Here is a 20656-nt window from a genome sequence, read left to right as displayed (position 1 = left end):
CCAGCCCCCCCCCACGAGATCAAACACAACCCTAAGGCAGCCCTCAATAAAATAGAGTTTGACACCCCTGCTCTAGAAGAACAATCTATCTGCCATCAACTTTGACTTAAATTTCTATAGTGAGTAGGAGTTTGAACTCAATGGCTTGAATGAGACCTTTTTATTCTAAAGTTGCATGAGAGAGACACTATAGCATTCCTAGTGCTGAGGATGATGAAAGGTTATACAATGGGAAGTGAAAATAGAAACAAAGCTCCCAGACACTTTTTTTTCAAAATACTAATCATAATTAAAACAATAAAATAAACAGTAAAATAAATCTACTTACTCTGTATCTAATCTCTTTGGACTAGCAATAGCCTTTGCACTGCTGCTGAGTTCATTGAGGACTACCAAGGGATAGATTATATTTTTCTCCACAAAAAGAAGCCATATATGAGCTTTCTCAAACCACATAACATGTGCGGCATCTAAGAAGTCAAAGAGCACATTCTGAAATCAAGTATTTCTGGAGTATGCATATAATATCAAACTCAACTCTAATACCTCTAACAGAGCATCCCTAAGATAGCTGAACTGTCTTTCTTTATAGAGGAATAAGGTTTCTATGGCAAAAAGAAAAAACTAGCATGTAGCAATAGCACTTAGACTTAGACTTTACAATGCTTTACAGAGTCAGCATATTTCCCCCAGCAATTTGGGTCCTCATTTTATCGACCTTGGAAGAATGGAAGGCTGAGTCAACCTTGAGCCTGGTGAGATTTGAACTGCCAAATTGCAGGCAACCTGCAGTCAGCAGAAGTATCTTACAGTACTGCACTCTAACCACTGTGCCACTACGGCTAGTGAGACCTCGCCAAAACGTTGCCAAGACAATCTCAATCTTACACGGGAAAAGACCCGAATACAACAAGACATGCATATATATATGCTGGTCTTGTTGTATTCGGGTCTTTTCCCGTGTAAGATTGAGATTGTCTTGGCAACATATATATGTATTGTGTCATACCCAAATATGGAAGGGAGCATACTGCTTCCCTTTTTCTGTCTTTGTGTTGGCAACATATATATGTATTGTGTCACAACCCCTGGTATGCCCAAATATGGGAGAGAGCATACGGATTCCCTTTTTCTGTCTTTTGGATCACCCTAGGAGCCATCCAGGCAGAAAGCCATTTTTTTAATGTTGCCTTTTATGTTGCCTTTTTATGTTGCCTTTGTTTATTTATCAGCACAAATGCAACACACACACAATATATATATATTTAGTGATAATGCAACCAATATTTAGTTAATCTATTGCAAATTGTGCTACTTACTGCGGACTTCAAATTGATAGTATTCCTTGGTTTTCAGCAATGGATGAGAAAAACAGTGCCATGGGAGCTGTTTTCGGAGCTGAGGCAGCACATAATGGGTCATAAATCCTATTAATCCCACCAATGCATACAAAACGTAACTTAAAACAGGCTAAAAGAAAATTTTAAGAAAAAAAATATCTCAAAATCAGGTAAATATAATAACCATCCCTTTCAGAATTGTGTTACCTTATTTACTTTATTTCATTGTAAATAGCAGCTCTGATTAAAAAGCTATCTTCTCCTCTGATTAATCTTATCAACAAACACTGTATGTCACAACATATCAGAAACACATGATGTAGTCCCCTATTGGATCCTAGTTGCTTCCCTTGATTAAATGTATATCAGTTTACGGGAATATGGTACCAACTGAAGAAAAATGGCAGTAGAATTCTGTATTTTCCCTTTAAATGCTTTACTTTAAATGCAGAATATTATACTGCATGTTATTATTAGAATTAAATTCTGTTGTTTTTTTTGTCCAGGATTGGAACACTCCTTCTTCTGTATTTTCTCACCTATCTTTTGAGAAAAATATCGGTGTCCTAAAATGAGCTTCTCTGGATGAATATGATTAAAATCTAGACTCTTCTCCAACTCCTTAACCACTGAATTTGCTGGAAGTTTATCATTTAGTGCCCCCCCCCCCAACCGATAATATTTGCATTTTATTGCATGTGTATCAGACAAAACAAAAACAAACAAAAATGAGATTTTGGTCTGTTCAGACAGCATAGCTTCAGTACATCATGGTTTTTAGCATTCCAAGTTTCCATATTTACTCATATACCAGAAACATAAGTCTGCTCTGGAAAAAGTTGCACAAGCAGAACATGCAGAAATGAGAGAATTTTCTAACCATAGGCTACCTCATATTCTTCCCATCTTACTTAAATTTCTTAAGATAGTAATAAAGACTAGCTGGAATAAACCCGGTAGCACTTAAAGCAAGAAAAAAACACATGAGGCATACATGGTGTCAATGTGATATGGCTGAACCTAGAAACAAGTTTTCTATGTGGTTAAGCAATCCAAAAATATCCAAGAAAGATTTATAAAAGAAGTGTGTGTCATGATTTTTTTAGAGGACAGCAGAAATAAATCTTACCTGCAATACTGTGAAACCTGTGCTGACATGGATTGCAAAATAAAGTACACCAATTACTAGACAAACAACAAGATCAGACTGCAAACGTTCATTCTACAAAGAAAAAAAAGACAATGCATCTGCATGTCAAGAAGGTTCTATAAAATTTCCACATTTTTATTACTCACATGGTTATTTTGAAGACAGTTTTAGAATATAGTGTTGCAATTAATATTTATAGAGTCTCAAAACCTACTCCCCACCCACAGTTTGTATTGACATATTTGTGGAATTTTAGTTTAGGTATCAGATGATTTGCCAAGCTATACAGAGATAATTTTTTAAATTGTTGTTAAGATAAGATAAGATACTTTATTTGTATGCCGCCCTTTTCCCTGGGGGGACTCAGGGCGGCTCACAGTTCAGGGGGAGGGGAGGACAAACCAAGTTACATATAAGACAATACATCATTAAAAGCACAACATTCATACTATTCGGGCAGGGTTAAGGTCTTTAGCCCCAGGCCTGTCGGGACAGCCAGGTTTTAAGGCTATGCGGAAGGTCTGGAGGGTGGTGAGGGTACGAATCTCCACGGGGAGTTAATTCCATAGGGACCAATTAGATCCCACAGAGAAGGCTCTCCTCCGCGTGGTTGCCAGTCGACATTGACTGGCTGATGGAACTCGGAGGAGGCCTAATCTGTGGGATCTAATTGGTCGAGTGGAGGTGATTGGCAGTAGGCGGTCTCTCAAGTACCCAGATCCAATACCATGAAGGGCTTTGTAGGTGACAACTAGCACCTTGAAGCGTACCGGAGATCAACAGGTAGCCAGTGCAGCTCGCGGAGGATAGGTGTTATGTGGGTGAAACGAGGTGCACCCACGATTGCTCGCGCGGCCGCATTCTGGACTAGCTGAAGTCGCCGAATACTCTGTTAGAACAGAGTATCATAAATCTTAGCATAGTCTGAGCAAATCATTTCAACATCTGAATTGTATGTGTGTGTGTGTGTGTGTGTATCTTGAGCACAGAGTATTATCATAGCAATAATAATAATAATAATAATAATAACAACAACAACAACAACAGTTCCTAGGTCCTTGGTTAAGACTCGAACTGTTGAGCTACCAACCAGCCCCAAAGGCTGTGAATCTCACCAAAGATTAACATAATAATAATAATAATAATAATAATAATAATAATAATAATAATAATAATAATAATTGCAAAGAAGCTGATGAAACTGTTGATCACATACTCAGCTGCTGTAAAAAAATCGCGCAGACTGATTATAAATTGCGGCACAATTCAGTAGCACAAATGATCCATTGGAATTTGTGCAAAAATTATAATATTAAAACAGCAACAAACTGGTGGGAACATCAGCCTGAAAAAGTCACCGAAAATCAGATGGTCAAGATCTTGTGGGATTTTCGTATACAAACCGACAAAATACTGGCGCATAATACACCAGACATCACACTGGTTGAGAAAAATAAGGTCACAATCATAGACATCGCAATACCAGGTGATAGCAGGGTCGCCGAGAAGGAACATGAAAAAATCGCAAGATACCAGGACTTAAAAATCGAAATTCAACGACTATGGCATAAACCAGCAGTGATAATTCCAGTGGTAATTGGCACACTGGGTGCTATTCCAAAAGCACTGGAATTACATTTAAAACAGTTAAAAATTGACAAAATCACCATCAGTCAAATGCAAAAAGCCGCACTGCTTGGATCTGCACGCATATTACGAAAATACGTTACGACCTCCTAGGCCCCTGGGTGGGGCCCGACTAGTAACCAATGCCAAATCCGGCGAAACAACTGGCCGCTGTGATACAATTGTATAATAATAATAATAATAATAATAATAATAATAATAATAATAATAATAATAATAATAATAATTCAGTAGCACAAATGATCCATTGGAATTTGTGCAAAAATTATAATATTAAAACAGCAACAAACTGGTGGGAACATCAGCCTGAAAAAGTCACCGAAAATCAGATGGTCAAGATCTTGTGGGATTTCCGTATACAAACGGACAAAATACTGGCGCATAATTCACCAGACATCACACTGGTTGAGAAAAATAAGGTCACAATCATAGACATCGCAATACCAGGTGATAGCAGGATCGCCGAGAAGGAACATGAAAAAATCGCAAAATACCAGGACTTAAAAATTGAAATTCAACGACTATGGCACAAACCAGCAGTGATACAGTTGTATAATAATAATAGTGTCCATGTGAAAAAGTAATTATTTTTTTAGATTAATTGTTTTCATCATGTTTAACTATAACCATTGCAACCCAATGTTCTCCAAAACTAATGATTAGCTTCTCCTATTAATACGTGGGTATTCTGGCTCATTCCTCCATGGTGAATGGCTTCCAGTGAATGGCATTTGTGGGTTTTCTTACATTACTTGCTTACTTCAGGTCCCACGTAATACTTCAATGAGATTTAGGTCAGCACTTTGACAGTGAGTTTGTTCTTCCTCCATTATTGTGTAGATTTCTTTGTATATTTGGAATCATTGACTTTTTATATGATCTACTTCAGGGGTGGGTTTCAAAATTTGTTCGAACCTACTCGGTGGGCGTGGCCTCCTTTGTGGGCGTGGCTTGCCACCCATGTGACCGGATGGGAGTGGCTTGCTAATGCCGCCGCCGCTACCGCCGCCACCGCCGCCACCACTACCGCCACACACACCCCACCCGCCTTCGGCCCATAGTGCACACGAGCCCGCAGCTTTTGCAAGCTTCTCGCAAAAGCTAGGCCGCCGCCCCCCACTTCAGCCGCTACCGCCGCCGCCACTGCTAACGCCGCCGCCACTAACACCGCCGCTAATGCCGCCCCACCACCCAGCTTCGGCCGCGTAGTGCACGCGAGCCCGCAGCTTTAATGAGCGAAGGCCTGGAGGCCTTCCCTCACGAAAGCTGGGCCGCCGCCCACCACCCACCCGAAGCCTCCCGAGTCCCGCTGCTTGGGCTTTGTTGCTTACCTGAGGGGGAAGCAGCAAGCGAAGGCCGAAGGGAATTTTCAAATGGAGGTCAAGCGCGAAAAAAGCTTTGCTTCGCCTCCAGCCCGCTCACTGATTGGCTGGACTCCAGCCAATCAGTGAGCGGCAGGGTGGGCTTAGTGCGGGTGGGCGGGGGAGCGAGCTGCGGATGGGCAGGAGAATGAGCAAGTGAGCTGCAACGCGCTGGCAAAAGGGCACTTTGCAGCAACAGGGGCCAGGACCGGTACCGGCGTTCCCGGAAGTTAATTACTTCCGAATTCATCGACGAACCGGTTCGTGCGAACCGGTGCGAACCGGGAGGAACCCACCGCTGATCTACTTGTGCCTTACTTCAATTTTAGCTGGCAGATAAATGATCTAATCTTTTCCTGTAGAATTCACTAAGATGATCAAAATTCTTGCTTCCTTCAAGACTGGCAAGTCATTCAGGCCCTGAGGAAGCAAAGCATCCCCAAGCTGTGGCACTGCCAGCTCCACACTTGACTAATGGTACAAAGTTCTTACAGCAGAATGTATTGTTTGATTCAATATAATAAATATAATGTAAATATAATAACACAGAGAAGTCTAAAAAGTTCCAATTCTGATTTGGTGGCAAAGATATGCAAATATCTAGATATTCTGAAATAATCAAACACTCTTTTTATAGAACTGTAGACATAGAAGCTGCACATTGGGATGTCCTCCAAATGTTGTGGACTCCCTGTCCCATTTGTGTCAGAAGCACTGTTTAAGGCACTTCCAGGTTGAAAGGATTAGTCGGTGACATCATCATTGCCTGGGGGATGCCTGGGGGGAGAGGCTCTTTTCATGTCCCCATCAAGGAGCTGAAGCAAATGATAGGAGCTCACCACACTATGCAGCAGTACATGGGTCTTGACCGCAGATGTTGCTAACTTCCAACCTGGCATGAGCCACGCATTCTAATGTTCTGGATTGTGTCTCCCACAAATTCCCGATGAGCAATGATCATTATTAATAATTCTGGAAGTTTCCCCTGTTCATGAAACATATTAATCTTTCTCTAGTCTTATACTATAGATTTCTTATTTATAATACACAGTAGCATTGTTCATATTACTGAAATATAACTGTATACAACATTGAAACACCCATAAATATTAGACTACAACTAAGACGGTGATTATTCCTAAATATTCCAGAAATATATCAACTATTTAGCTCAATATTTAGTCTCATAATAGCAAACCTATTAGAATTATTAGTAATTTGAACTGTTACAACTTACCACTGAGTTTCTAAGCTTTTCAGGTAAGGGATCTTTGACTTCAGATAATGGATCTTCTGGGTTTTTATCTTCTGAAGTAGGAAAAAGCTTTGATTGCACTAAAGAGCTAAAATAAATACTTGTTTTAAACAAAGTCTTTACAGAAAAGAACTGCATTATTCATTACTGTATTCTAAGCAAATCTAAAGCATCCCTTTCAGTTTAACAGAAAATGAGCATTCTTTTTTTGATAAAACAAATGGTATCTATCAAAAGAGCTCTATAGCTCTTTGATATCCCCACTGTCTGGATAGTTTTATAATGCTGTAGATCTTGTGATAAAATATTATAAATTGTTTCTGTATATCCTCTACAGCAAGTTGCCAATCATTCATGGTTTCATTGAAATAGCTGAAATTTGAAAATGTAAATGAATGCTACCATTTAATGATTACACATTTATCTTTTGGATATCATCAGAAATGTTTCAGTTCAATATGTCAAACTATCTGTCAGTAAGTTCAAGTTCTTTGTGTAATTTTTAGCTGACTGTTCTTATGCAAATAATTCCTACAATGCTCTGACCGCGTCTTAAATTTATTTATTTATTTAGAAGATTTATATCACTGCCCATCTTAAGTAACCCTAGGCAGCTCACAACTACAGTAAAACAAAGTTATAAAAGATTGTTTTATGACAGGAAATAATGATAAAAACAGTAAAGCAGTAAACAAAAAATCTGTGCCTTAATCATCTCCTTAGGATACTCCATGGTAGGCTCCAGTTGTCCATATTCCAAACTATATATATATGCGGTTTTAGGAGAGGGACTCTTTGAACGAGGGGGAGGCATCAAATAGGGACTTAGTCTAGAATCTCTATGTAGGCACAAGAAGGCAAAGCCCAACACTTCCTTGAATACCACTGAACTTTATCTAGCCTCACCTAGGTGCAAACAGTGTGAGAAAATCCCTGTGTAGAGGCTTGAGCAATAAAACAGTTAATTGAACTCTTCAAAAGTGGGTTGTTTGTTTATGCCTGACAATAATACAATCCTATACCAGCACCTTGGTAAAATGGAAAAATGCCAGGTCTTAATTTCTTACAAAAGGCTAGAAGGGTGGGCACCTATCAAATTGCTGAGGAGAGGGTGTTCCAGAAGATAGGGGCAATCACAGAAAAGGCATGCTTCAAATGTCCCACTAGATAACAAGATTTTAGGGAGGGGACCAGGAGCGTGCCTACCCTATCTGATCTAGTGGAATGGGTAGATATTCTTAGGGAGAGGTGATCCTACAAATAACTAGTGCCATACAAGGTGCATTGCAAAAATGCAACTGGGAAGTGACTAAGGCATTAGTGACCACGAGGAAGGCCTTTCAGGCCTTTTACATATACAAATGCTTCAGAATCATCAAAGTTTATGGCAATGATCAGAGTAACCTGGTATTTTTAAGGAAGAAATTTCAATGCAGCAAAGAACTACAATTCCAATCCTATATCTGTTTACTACTAGTTCCAAGTGAGTTAAGGTAACTTATTCATAGAAGTAGCTTTAGGCTTTTAAAAAACTAATTTCTTCTATATTCCTCAATCTGAGAAGCAAAATTGATGTAATATAAGAACAGGAAGATATCACTTACAAAAGGACAGAAGGATCACTACTTTGTCGGCTGAGATGATAGGAAATTGCCACTAATGTACCACAGAATACTGAAAAAAGCACTGGAATATGTTGACCATCCCAAGAATCCTGTAGATAAACATGTATTCCCTTATCAGAATGATTAAGTCAAATTATAATATAAAAGATAATTTTTATTTTAAAATTGTTAAGAAATTCTGAATTAAAAATAAGTAACATCAATTGCATAGTGGTAAACCACAAGTTTATTTTTGATTAATACAAAACTAAGTAATGAAATGTAAATGTCTATGGAGAGTCTCAATCATCCAGTCATGGTTGTTCCAAAGGTGCTTTTTCCAAAAAGTAACTGGACTTTGATTTTTTTTTTCCTTTGAAAATGTTTTGTTTCACATCCTAGAAGCTTCTTCAGTTCTGGTGAAGGGAATTAAAGAAGTTTCTTGAATGGGAAGCAAAATGTTTTCAAAGCAAAAACCAAGAAGTCCAGTTGCCTTTTGGGAAAAGCACCATTGGGATAATGAAATGTAATCACAAAATATTCCAACTCCAGTGTTTTAGGAGTCATAGAATTCCAACTGAGAGCTCTGAAACAAGGCACACACTACTCAATATAAAGATCAGAAAGCATATGGAAGCATTATAATTTCCTGGGAAAAATAAATGAGAACTTTGGAAGGAGCAAATCTCTGTATTTAAGTCACATACAGACTATGCTCTTCCAAATTAAAGAAAAATCAGAACAAAGGCAAATGAACGTTTTCAAAAAGGACATGGTCACTCACGAGGAATTATATATACAGGGTGAAAGGATAATAAATGACCACAACTTCTGCTTTTCAGCAATTTATATTCAACAAGCATTTTCTCTAAGTCTGGAGACCCATGTAGCCATGTCTATACATCTGCTGTATGACGCTCCTGTTAAAATTGGGATATAAATCTGCTATTTTTGAAATTTTTCCATGTTATAAAAAAGAAGAATGAAGCAATATATTTCCATATGGTCCAAATTCTCAAGCTTCAGAATGTAAAATTTAGAATTCTACATTAATTAATTAATTAAATTATTAATCAACGATCAACATTAAGAATTTAGCAGATTAAGGGCTAAATTAATTCTGTATGTAATCTTTTACTTCTTTTTTGCTAGGATTAATTTATTGTAATAATCACAATATGCCTAGAGAAAAAGATTTTTTTCTCACTATAAATCATTATTGCATTTTTTTCTTTATAGTATTTTAGTTCTTTGTATTACAATATTATAATATAATAATACTAGCACACTGAACTTTCCTAAAGTAAGGAATTTACACCTACTATCAACAAATATTCGAAATATATTTTCTTATATAAAGAGGTGAGATTTTTGTCTGCACCTTGAAACTATTTAAAATTACTTTTATTGGAAGATCCTGGGTTTCTGTATTGTATGAAAAACAATGATGTTATCTCCATGTATGATATAAAACAATGAAATCAGATGATAACTGCATTTATCTATTTTACAAAAAAAAAACCCAGAATATAACAATTTTAAATCTAACTGTACTGTATAAAAATATAGCACTAATGCTATTACTCACCTTTAGGGCCCCATAACACAATCCATATAATAACGCTACGGCCACAATACTACAAATAAAACTGTAGAGTGCTGCAAGGAGGCTTGTCGTGGCTAGATAATAATATGACAATGAAGAATAATAAAAAATGAATAAAACATTATCTTGATGTAAAAATTAAGCATTCATTATTCTGAAGTTTATTTTAGGTATGTCTTTGGTTATAATTTTTTTTAATGAATTCACTTTCAGCAAATATTTTTAACACCTTCTTAGTTTAATCAAATATAAATTATTATTCCTTCTCAAATAATATAGAGGTAGTCCTCGAATTGCAACAGTCCGTTTAGTGACTGTTCAAAGTTACAGCAGCATGAAAACCATTTTTAACACCACTTTTCGCATTCATAACTGTTACAAGCATCCCCATGGTCAAGTAATCAAAATTCAGATACTTGATAACTGACTCATATTTATGACAGTTGCCATGTCCTGGGATCATGGGATCATCTTTTGCAACCTTTTGACAAGCAAACTCAATGGAAAAGCCAGATTCACTTAACAACCACGTAACTAACGTTAACAACTGCAAAGATTCATTTAATAATTTTGGCAAGATAGATTATAAAATGGGGCAAACCTCACTTAACAAATGTCTCACTTAGCAACAGAAATGTTGGGCTCAACTGTGGTTGTAAGTTGAGGACTATCTGTATTCTTAATAGAAGTACTATAATTAGAAGAGATTTCTGGAATTCTGGAGAATTCATCAGATCATGTATAACATTATTCTGGTGCATGAAAAGTTCCTATCCATTTTTTTGTTTGTTAACAAATTTTGAGATATTGCTCTCAAATTAATCAATTGCTTGGTTAACGCTGGGACAATGAAGAGCAGACATAATGCCAAAAAAGAATTAGGTTGCTGCAGTGGTTAAGGCACAAGTTAGAAACCATAACACTGTGAGTTCTAACCCTGTCTTAGACACAAAGCCAGCAGTGTGACTTTGAGACAGTGACTCTCTTTTAACCCCAGGAAGGCAGCAATGGCAAACCATTTCCAAATATCTTGCAAAGAAAAGTACAGGGACTGGCAATGCCTAAGGTCAAAAGTGACTTGAAAGTGTGTATGTGCCTGCATGTGTGCAGGCACACATATACACAATACCAAAGGTTGGCATAGAACAGCAAAATTCAAGTGAACCCTGACTTATGCATTTCATCCTTAACTTTCCTAACTTGTAGCAGACCACAGTCTACTTTTATATTACAATTGATATGTTATGGTTTTCCTTTTTGCCCCGCCCCCCCAAGCTGAGTACTGTAGAAAAAATAAAATAAAACTATGAATAAAACCAATGAACTAACCAATGAACTACTACATTACACTGAAATATGGTTAACATTATGCTTGTTTATATAAATCAGTACATAACTATTTGATTATTAATCATTTGTTCAGCAACCATTTGAAGTTACAAACATGCCAAAAACAGTGAAAAGCAGTTTTTTTTCCAATGGGAAAGGAACAAGGCATGGCTCAGAAAGCCACAGGTAGGAATAGTTTCCTGGAAAAGCTGCTTGCAAAGGGGCCTATTTGTGCCAGAATGCTCTTGCTGGCTTTGCACAAAAGGATATTTATAAGAATACATATTGCCTCTTTTCACTAAGCTGGTTCCTGGAGAAGCAACTTGCAAACACTATATGCTTTTCCTGGAGTGCTTTTGCCAATGGGGCTTCTTGGTGCAAAAGGACAGGACAGGCACACTTCATTAGCAGCAGCAGCAGTAGCAAGAAGACCAAAAAAGGTAAGCTGGGTATCAGGGGTCTCAGAATTCATAAATATAGGCAGGTGGGAAGGGGAGCTGCTTACCTTTCTAAGGTTTGGTGGTGGGAAGGACAAAGCTTAGAATGATTCAGATTGGGGTGGGTGCTCAGCTAACAACTGCTAAAATATACTTAACGACAGTGGTGGGTTTCAAAAAATTTTCAAACCTACTCTGTGGGTGTGGCCTCCTTTGTGGGAGTGGCTTGCCGGCCATGTGACCTGGTGGGAGTGGCTTGCCGGCCATGTGTTCTCTTTCTCTCTCTCTTTCTCTCTCTCTCTCTCTCTCTCTCTCTCCTTCTTTTTGTCTCTCTGTCCCTTTTTCATTTTTTTCTTTCATCTCTGTCTCACTTTTTCTTTTTTTCTTTTTTTATTTCTTTCTTCCTTCCTTTCTCTTTCTCTTTCTGCGTGAGTGTGTGTGTGTGTGTGTGTGTGTGTGTGTGTGGTGGGTTTCAAACATTTTTGGAACCTCTTCTGTAGGTGTGGCCTGCTTTCTGGTGGAACCTCTTCTAACCGGTTCGGTAGATTTGACGAACCGGTTCTACCGAACTGGTGCGAACTGGTAGGAACCCACCTCTGCTTAACGATGACAAGGGGAATTGCCAGGATTGTCACACTAATCTCACTTTATGAGCATATTGGTTAGCGATGGAAATTCCATTTCCAATTGTGGTTGTAAGTCAAAGACAACCTATAATCTGAAAAGGCTAAAATGATGATACACTGAAAACTGAGAGTTTGCATAAACACTCAAATTGTTTTTAGAAACCCACTGAAAAGTTTTTTACTGATTATATTTCATATAATAAAATGGTTTTACTCACCGTTGCCACCAAAGACATGAATATCTAATTGTTCACAGAGGTACATCACAAATGTGTTCACCTGAGGCAGCAGACCAATGAAGAATACTATAGGGAAGCATAGTATAAACACTATAGGAGACAAAAACAATAAAAAGCAGTAAGTACATAAAGAATTGCTAACTGATTTTCCACATTTGTACCACATTATAAAGCTACTTTTCCAACACTGTCAAACTGTGAACAGTCACTAAACAAGATAGCCACTTAACAAAGACTACCTATACTGTTCTTTTCCCTATGACTTGATTATATTTTCTAGCATCTAAATCCTGTATATTCACTTAAACTCTTTGTACTGGGACCTCCTTGAAACTGGTGTAACACTTCATCTTATTTAAAGAGAAAGACAGAGAGGGAGAGACTAAAATAGAATAATTAGGTTCAACAGAGCAAAGATGACACAGTAAGCAATCAGAACGTACATCAGGGATGGGAGAACCTAGCAACCTCTAGACATTGCTACCTGGGATGGCTGCAATTTTGGTTCAACAGCATCTGGAAGGCTACAGGTTTACCAGCCCTTACTTAAATGCACCAAATAGGAAAAAAATCACTCACCCATTATCAAGTCCCTTGCTGAAAGCAGCAATATTGGATTCGTGAAAGCCATTCCATATAGTTGGAACCGTGCAGTAAAAGTGCTCTTGCTGCCATAATCCAATAGCCAAATGAGACTGCAGCATATACAGAAGTAAACAGGCCTGCTGTAGGCGATGATTCGGTTATGACCCTGGAATACAAGTTTGAGTACTGCAACTTAAGTTGTAAATCATAACTACGCCTTTCTTTAAAAATCAGTTCTGAAATTTCATTTCGCATGCTAGTTCCACTGAAGACAGAATTTATATGCCTTTTTCTAGGTGAAGGAATAGGTTTCCCCCCCCCCCGCACCATTCCAAAAGACATTGCACACTATTATTTTAATTCTGTATCAATTACATCAGCTTCATACTCCAAGTAACAAAGATTCAAGTAGCATTGATTTTCAGTTTTAAACAACAGCTTATTTTCTGCTATCATTAGATTATTATTTTTTTGCAGCTTCTACTAAAGTAATAGAAATTGCCTTAACTCTTTTGTGACTTTATTGAATTCCTATCAGGCACTGTTAAAATAAATATTGCTGCGTATGTGTATTGTTTTTCTAGTTTCTGTAGTTAACACTCCAAAAACTTTCTATTTAGAACAGGGGTGTCAAACTGGCAGCCCACAGGTCGACTGCATCACAGGCCACATCCACTGCGGTTCCGCAAAGGCAAAAAAGTCATGATAAGTCACCTAACATCACATGATGTGATTGAGTTTCACACCCGTGATTTAGAAAATCACCTTCTTTTTTAGTCGATTTAATTAGTACATTTTGAACTGTATACTGGCCATTTGTAGGCATATCATATACTGTATAGATTTTTAAAAAAAACCTTCAATGTTTTTAAAGTACAATTTCTTCTTAATGGCAATATTTCTTGAAACAACGGCAATAGATGCAGCAATTTTTGATTTATTACACTACATAAAGACCAGATGGGAAAACTTACATGTCGAGGTGATGAAGAATCTGGCTGAACGCTCTGAAAAAGTGCAAAGATAGCAAGAAAATGTTATTGTTGCTTTGGTATCTCCTAAAATAATAATCTGAACAAATGGTATTTAAAATGACTTCCCTGGACAGATAAAACTATCAGGAGAGCATTTTCCAACTATGAAAAAATATTTCTCAACTATTATCCAGAGCAAACAGGAATTAAAAAGTCTATCATAGTTTGGATATGTCTAATTGCAACAGAAAATAAATACAACTCTTAAAACAATTTTTGGTGGGGAAAATGACCATTTAGTGGTCTCTCAAGGGAGACGATGTAGTTTGTTTTCCCCTGTTTTTTTTCACATCGAAGGAGGAGACCAGGAAAATCTTAGACATTCTGTATGGACGTACAGTCAATTTCTGTAAAATATCATAATGTGACATGAAGAATTCAGAAATATACAAAAAAGTGTAATCAACAATAGGAAGAACACACTGTTTTTCTGTGTGGGTTGCCATAGAAAGGAAAACTGTGTTGCTTCCTAGGGGGGAAAAACCAAATTCACAGTCATGCAGTAGCCTCATTTGGGACAATTCAAATATCTCAAATTGTGAGTGGGCTTTTGAATTATTTAGAAAACTTCTGGATATTTCTTTTTTAAAATATTACCCAATGTGGTTTTTAACAATTTGTAAGATTGAAATTTCTATGAATCTCACTTAAAAAAAAATTACAGAATGAATAATATTCCCAAGTATTAATAATTGCCTGTCTCACAAGATACTATATCCACATACATTAATATTTCCTGTGACACCTCAAAAAGAGGATTAGTGGCTTCTTAATCACGATTATAAGGACAAGCCAGAATCACATCAAATCTAATAAAATATATTTTGAAATCCACACTTGTTCTACAAACCATAGTTTATGCAAACTCCTCAGCTATGGCTGGTTTACACTTAAAAGGCAAAATTAATTTATTTCAATCTCCTTCTCTGGCATATTTTTTAAAAAAAGGAACTGAGAGGAATATGAAAAGATTTGTTGGCATTTGGGAATAATTATTCTGCTCTCCCCTTCAAGGTGCTCTTTTAATATCTTTATTTAAAAATAAACTATAAAACAGGGGCATCTTTTGAAAATACTGTATATTAACTCACACAGTAAGACAACTTTAATCATTTAAAACCACGCAACCGTGAGGATAAAACATTACCTTCAGCAAAGAGTACTGGCAGCTGGCAATCACCAAACAAAATTGGAAGACCCATATGTCCTTGAAGAAGCCTTCTATAAGGAGTACAGAACCTAGGAAAGCCACCTGGATAGCTAGAATGACAGCTAATACATTTTCCAAGATCTCACGATTCCTATGACAAAGAGATGTATATATTAGCGAAATGCTACAACAGGAACAAAGAATGCAAGAAAGCAGAACACATCAAATAACTATTATTATGCATATTTAAAAGACACATCTGTTATTTTTGGTTTTGAAATACAGTTTAGTTATAATCAGCCACATTTTCCCTTGAATTCAAGTGAACAATCTGTTCTATTAAATATATCCAATTTAATCAAATCATCTGGTAGTCCAAATCTTAACAAGAAGAAACCACCACTTCCTCTTTGTTTTCTAGGTTTTTTTTTCTAATTAACAGTAAATATTTTGTTATTATGATCTTGCTCATTTCTCAGTAAACTATTATTTGGGTAATTGTACTCCTTAATGCTTTGATACTTCTAGAATATTTAGATTTCTTTCCAAGCAGACTAATAACCTAAACATATTCTATATTAGAACAGTATAAAGCATACAGGACTTACCTGTCAAACAAAGCCAAAAGAGTCAATCTATCAAAATTGATACCAATCCAGACTTTGGGTAAGATCCAAAAGCGATAATAGTGTTTCACTTTTTGTGATGGCTCCTCTTGTGGTTGTAGATGGTCCTGCAGATCAGGACTTAGGTCCATGTCTTGATGCTCCAGAAGATCGGTATCTATGGTCAACAGTCTGTTCAGTCTGATCTGAGGGAGGGAAAGCTACAATAACGTTAATAAGATTTTGCTTTCATAGTTAGCTTCTTCAGTCATATTTTGAAAGAACATAAATGTTAGGGAAGAGATCCTGCTAGATGATGACTACTTGATTACCTGCCATCTTTATAAGACTCTATAAGCACTGGGTAGAGAGCTATCTCTGGAAGAGTTATTTGAATGACAACTGCTTATGACCATTTACTTAAAAACACTATGGGTATGCCACAGGATATCTGGACTGGCTAATTGTCTCCAACAAAGAAATACAGATCTTTCCCAAAGTTAAATAAAATAGCAGAACATCTGAACCATAAATTTCAGGTGGTTAGCCTGAATTTAATTGGAGCAGCTAAGTTTAGAATATAAAATTATATATAATTTACAACGAATAGTAACAAATGCAAAAACTTACTAAATCATGTGGGTAAAAACGAACTGAGGTAGAACTTGATACATGAGAATCCGTATCACTGAAACAAGAAGACAAGTTTAGTTGGATGCTTTAGTCTGATTTCCAATTCAATTCAGTTTTCTGTTTTCGAAAAGAGAACATTACCCCAATATCCTCTTACAGACTAGCATACACACTATATTGAAGCTAATATTTGATTTTGGCAGAATATCTATTTGAGCCATAGGCCAGGATTTTCTTTCTTTATGATGCATGCACACATATAACAATAATATTGGTGTGTAGTTCCCAATTATTATTCAATCATAACTATTAGATTCAATACATAACCTCTGATATTATACAATATAAATCAAAAACATTTGCTGTTAGTATCAAAATGCAATCCTACAAATATTATCCATTTATAAATTGGTATTACTGCAAAAAACAAGAGCAATTACTTTCAAAAACACACCAGATGTTAGATGTTCTTCTTGCAGCTGGCTCAAAATTCACAAGCGACATATCGCAGCCCCCCGACTCATAGAGTGTGGAACTGAACTTACCTATTGAAGAGAAAGTCAAGATAGATTAAATATTATGAAATCTTTGAACATTGTAGCAACAATCATATTGTTATTTACAAACATACACATTTAAAAATCATGAATAGGGCAATATTTTTATTAGATAAATCCCTCAAAAGATATTATAATCAGGATTAGTGATTAAAACACATGGGCACTTATGAAACTCGCTAATTTATATACCCATTTTTCATCATCCTTGTATGGCATAGTTTGTTAACACAAACATTAAAAACACAACATCAAGACAATTAAAATAATGGAATTTTTTTGTTTACAAATTTCACCTTATTCGGCTTACCAATTCCTACGTGAATTCCTTTCCTGTAGGAGACAGCTCATAAATTGGACTTATGTATTTGCAGAAAAATAATTAAATAATTAAACAAACAAGAGAGGGAAAAGAATTTCTCTTGTATAATATTTGAATGTGAGACCATTCAGTGAAATTAATTGACAATATGCTTAAAACAGACATAAGGAAGTGCTTGCTTCTTTGCATTAGTGTATGTAATTTGCTGTCATGATAACTCTATTACTTGATGAAAACATGGGAAACCTGCTTCCATTAAAACTATATATTAGCAACCCATGATTATTAGCTACTGATAGAAACAATTACTAAATGGTTTCTAACTCAGATATCCCTAATAAAGGAATAAAGGAAAGAAAAATGCTTGATTCTAAGTTCCTACCTACTGTAAATAAAATGGACTAAATCTTTGTATGCTAACGCTGTGTCTATGTGTGTGTGTGTGCGTGTGCATGTGTGTGTGCATAGTATGAAAATATCACACACTGGAAATTTTAAATTATTAGTTGCCATAGAGAAAATGCAAAGTGTACACCTTTTTGATGCATGCAATTCTGGGAGTTGCAATGTTCTCAAATGATCCCCAATGTTGATGAGGGCAAAGTTTTTCAACTCTGTCTTTTTTTTTTTTTTTTTTTTTTTTGCAATTTGAGGATTTTGTGGGACTTTAAAGGGTGAATTGTAAAGGCCCAAGATCACTGCATCACTTAAAAATCTGATTAAAACTAGTGAAAATCACATTTTTGTGATTGTTTTTTATGGGACACAATACATTTCTGCATTTAGCCATTAAGATCTAACTAAATCCCTCAAATCCCTTGTGTCATATTCATTCTGGTGATTTTCTTCTTTCAGTTATTCTTCTGTCTGCTGAACCAAATCAAATCCATTAAACCACAGATTTAAAGAATTAGCAGTGCTTGCTTTTTATCAGCAGAGGGAGATAAAACTCTGTAGCTCTATAGAGTCGAATTCTACAGTTACTAAATTGTTATTAAACAATGATAGAATGAAATTTAAAAAATAATAAAATAGAAAAATGTAGAAGAACAATAATAGCAATAGCAGTAGACTTATATACCGCTTCATAGGCCTTTCAGGCCTCTCTAAGCGGTTTACAGAGAGTCAGCATATTGCCCCCAACAATCTGGGTCCTCATTTTACCCACCTCGGAAGGATGGAAGGCTGAGTCAACCCTGAGCCGGTGAGATTTGAACCGCTGACCTGCTGATCTAGCAGTAGCCTGCAGTGCTGCATTTAACCACTGCGCCACCTTGGCTCAAAAAGCCTCCACTTTTCAAGTATAGCCACTGACATGCTGTACAGAGTTCATGGCAACTTTTGAGCAAATAGACCAGTGGTTCTCAACCTTCCCAATGCCGTGACCCTTTAATACAGTTCCTCATGTTGTGGTGATCCCCAACCATAGAGGAGCGGTATCTCGGTTCCCAAGACCATCGAAAATATGTGTTTTCTGATGGTATTAGGCGACCCCTGTAAAAGGGTCATTAGACCCCCAAAGGGGTCGCGACCCACAGGTTGAGAACTACTGAAATAGACACTCTACATTTTTGTTATATAATATGCATATGATTCCTTTGAAAGTGCACATTTCATTGTTTGAAATAGGAAATTGTAGGAGTCATAGTCTCCATTAAAACTCTTTTCAGAAGAAATCCAGGGGTCACCATAGTTTGATTTCAATACGGAACAATTACATACAAACATGCATGGCTATCATGTTCTTCCTGTTCAAGAAATGCAAAATTCACAAAAAGTAATACATCATAAGTCAAAAAATTAAAGATGTGAGATTAAAAAAATAGTAGTAGTATAAAATTACTTCACAAACATAACATTGCCTATATTTTCTCCATACCTTTCTAGCTTTGGAAAACACATTCATCTTCTACTGCATCCTTACATAGATTCATATATTGCTTTCAGTTCTTTAAACTTCTCATCTCTTTCTCAGAATCTCATCAATTCTATCCAACCATGCTTATTCCTCTCAACTAATTCATTCTTCCTTCACATATTTATTTTGAATTCATTTAGCCTATATAAGCACATTAATTCAACTTATTTCTTTCATGCTGATCATGGCATGTTATACTTTATAATCCAATGTAGGCCTTCACTTCATTGAATATATTCCTAAATTCTAAATCCATAATATCAAGCCATCTTTATTACACTCTTAATTGTTTTTCTCATTTTCCATGGACACATAATGCACTTCTTTCTTTTATTTGTTGATTAATACTTTTTAATAAAGTAGATATCTTGGTTATATTCCAAGTTGTAGATGACTCCTGTAATCTTAAATCTATCATAAATTTGCTTAGTAAGAAAAAAATGTAGATGTGGTTACCAGCTTTAATTGCAAACATACCATGAGCATCATCTTATGTTAATAGTAAGGACAGGATTTTTTTAGTTCATTTTTGTCAAACTGCTATAAGTGCTGTTGAAGTTATTTTACCCTAAGAAAGTTGATGCTATTTCAGTATATGCAAGATAGTTTCTAAATTAGAAATTGCAAGCTAATATGCTATTGCAAGCATTCCACCAGCTAGAAAGTACATGCAGTCTATCAACATAATTCAGAATGTTATAACAACTGTATTAAGTGAATAAAAAATAGAAAAATAATAATTTATAAAACTGATTTTATATCAGCTTTCCAACTAGTTCCTAGTTTAGCCCATACCAATTACACAGGATTATCATTTGTAGATACAAATCCTTTTTGCCTCGTTGCTTACATTGACAAAAAAACAAATTCAGATTACCAGCTGCAAAATTCTGTGAAAGATTTTTAAAAATAAAATCAAACTCAGGCCCTCAAATGTTTTATTGTCTGTCTGTCTATCACAGCTATCTTCCATACTTCTAAATCTCCCATCTCCCTCAAAGAAGGGCTCTGATCTTTTGGTCTCGCAAGCCAGTAATTTATTCATATTGATAAGGATGGCAAACATATTGGCTTTGTTTTGAGAAGAGTACTAGCTGAGCAATTACAATACAATACTTACTCAAAACTTCCCCAATTAAGGGCAATTTATACAACACAATTTCACAGAATTAATTCACTTATCCCTCCCTAGATTCCAAACACTGACAGGAGGAATTTGTAGATATGACTATGGATCTGATGCTGAACAATACAGCCT

The 20656-nt window shown here is 36.3% G+C and overlaps 1 protein-coding gene across 4 annotated transcripts in view; it reads right to left on the bottom strand.

Annotated features, from left to right (window-relative positions):
- PCNX1 (pecanex 1) overlaps positions 1-20656 on the bottom strand; it is a 92723-nt gene that overhangs the window by 24027 nt on the left and 48040 nt on the right. For 2 of the 4 annotated variants that reach the window (XM_087721710.1, XM_087721720.1), the window contains 13 exons: positions 17056-17146; positions 16599-16656; positions 15972-16189; positions 15361-15514; positions 14154-14186; positions 13174-13345; positions 12574-12684; positions 9946-10037; positions 8358-8467; positions 6736-6841; positions 2470-2562; positions 1320-1470; positions 329-470 (listed from right to left, as the gene is read on the bottom strand). In XM_087721710.1, the coding sequence (XP_087577836.1) occupies positions 329-470; positions 1320-1470; positions 2470-2562; positions 6736-6841; positions 8358-8467; positions 9946-10037; positions 12574-12684; positions 13174-13345; positions 14154-14186; positions 15361-15514; positions 15972-16189; positions 16599-16656; positions 17056-17146 (1531 nt within the window). The remainder of the gene's footprint in view (positions 1-328; positions 471-1319; positions 1471-2469; positions 2563-6735; positions 6842-8357; positions 8468-9945; positions 10038-12573; positions 12685-13173; positions 13346-14153; positions 14187-15360; positions 15515-15971; positions 16190-16598; positions 16657-17055; positions 17147-20656) is intronic. The other 2 variants (XM_087721714.1, XM_087721727.1) reach the window with 1 other exon arrangement.

Source organism: Thamnophis sirtalis, unplaced genomic scaffold, assembly GCF_051295495.1.
Source record: "Thamnophis sirtalis isolate CommonGarterSnake01/CBP01778 unplaced genomic scaffold, rThaSir2_p1.2 scaffold_1, whole genome shotgun sequence".
Lineage (NCBI taxonomy): Eukaryota > Metazoa > Chordata > Lepidosauria > Squamata > Natricidae > Thamnophis > Thamnophis sirtalis.
The sequence above is the reverse complement of the archived record's forward strand: the minus strand, read 5'-3'. Positions and strand labels throughout refer to the sequence as shown.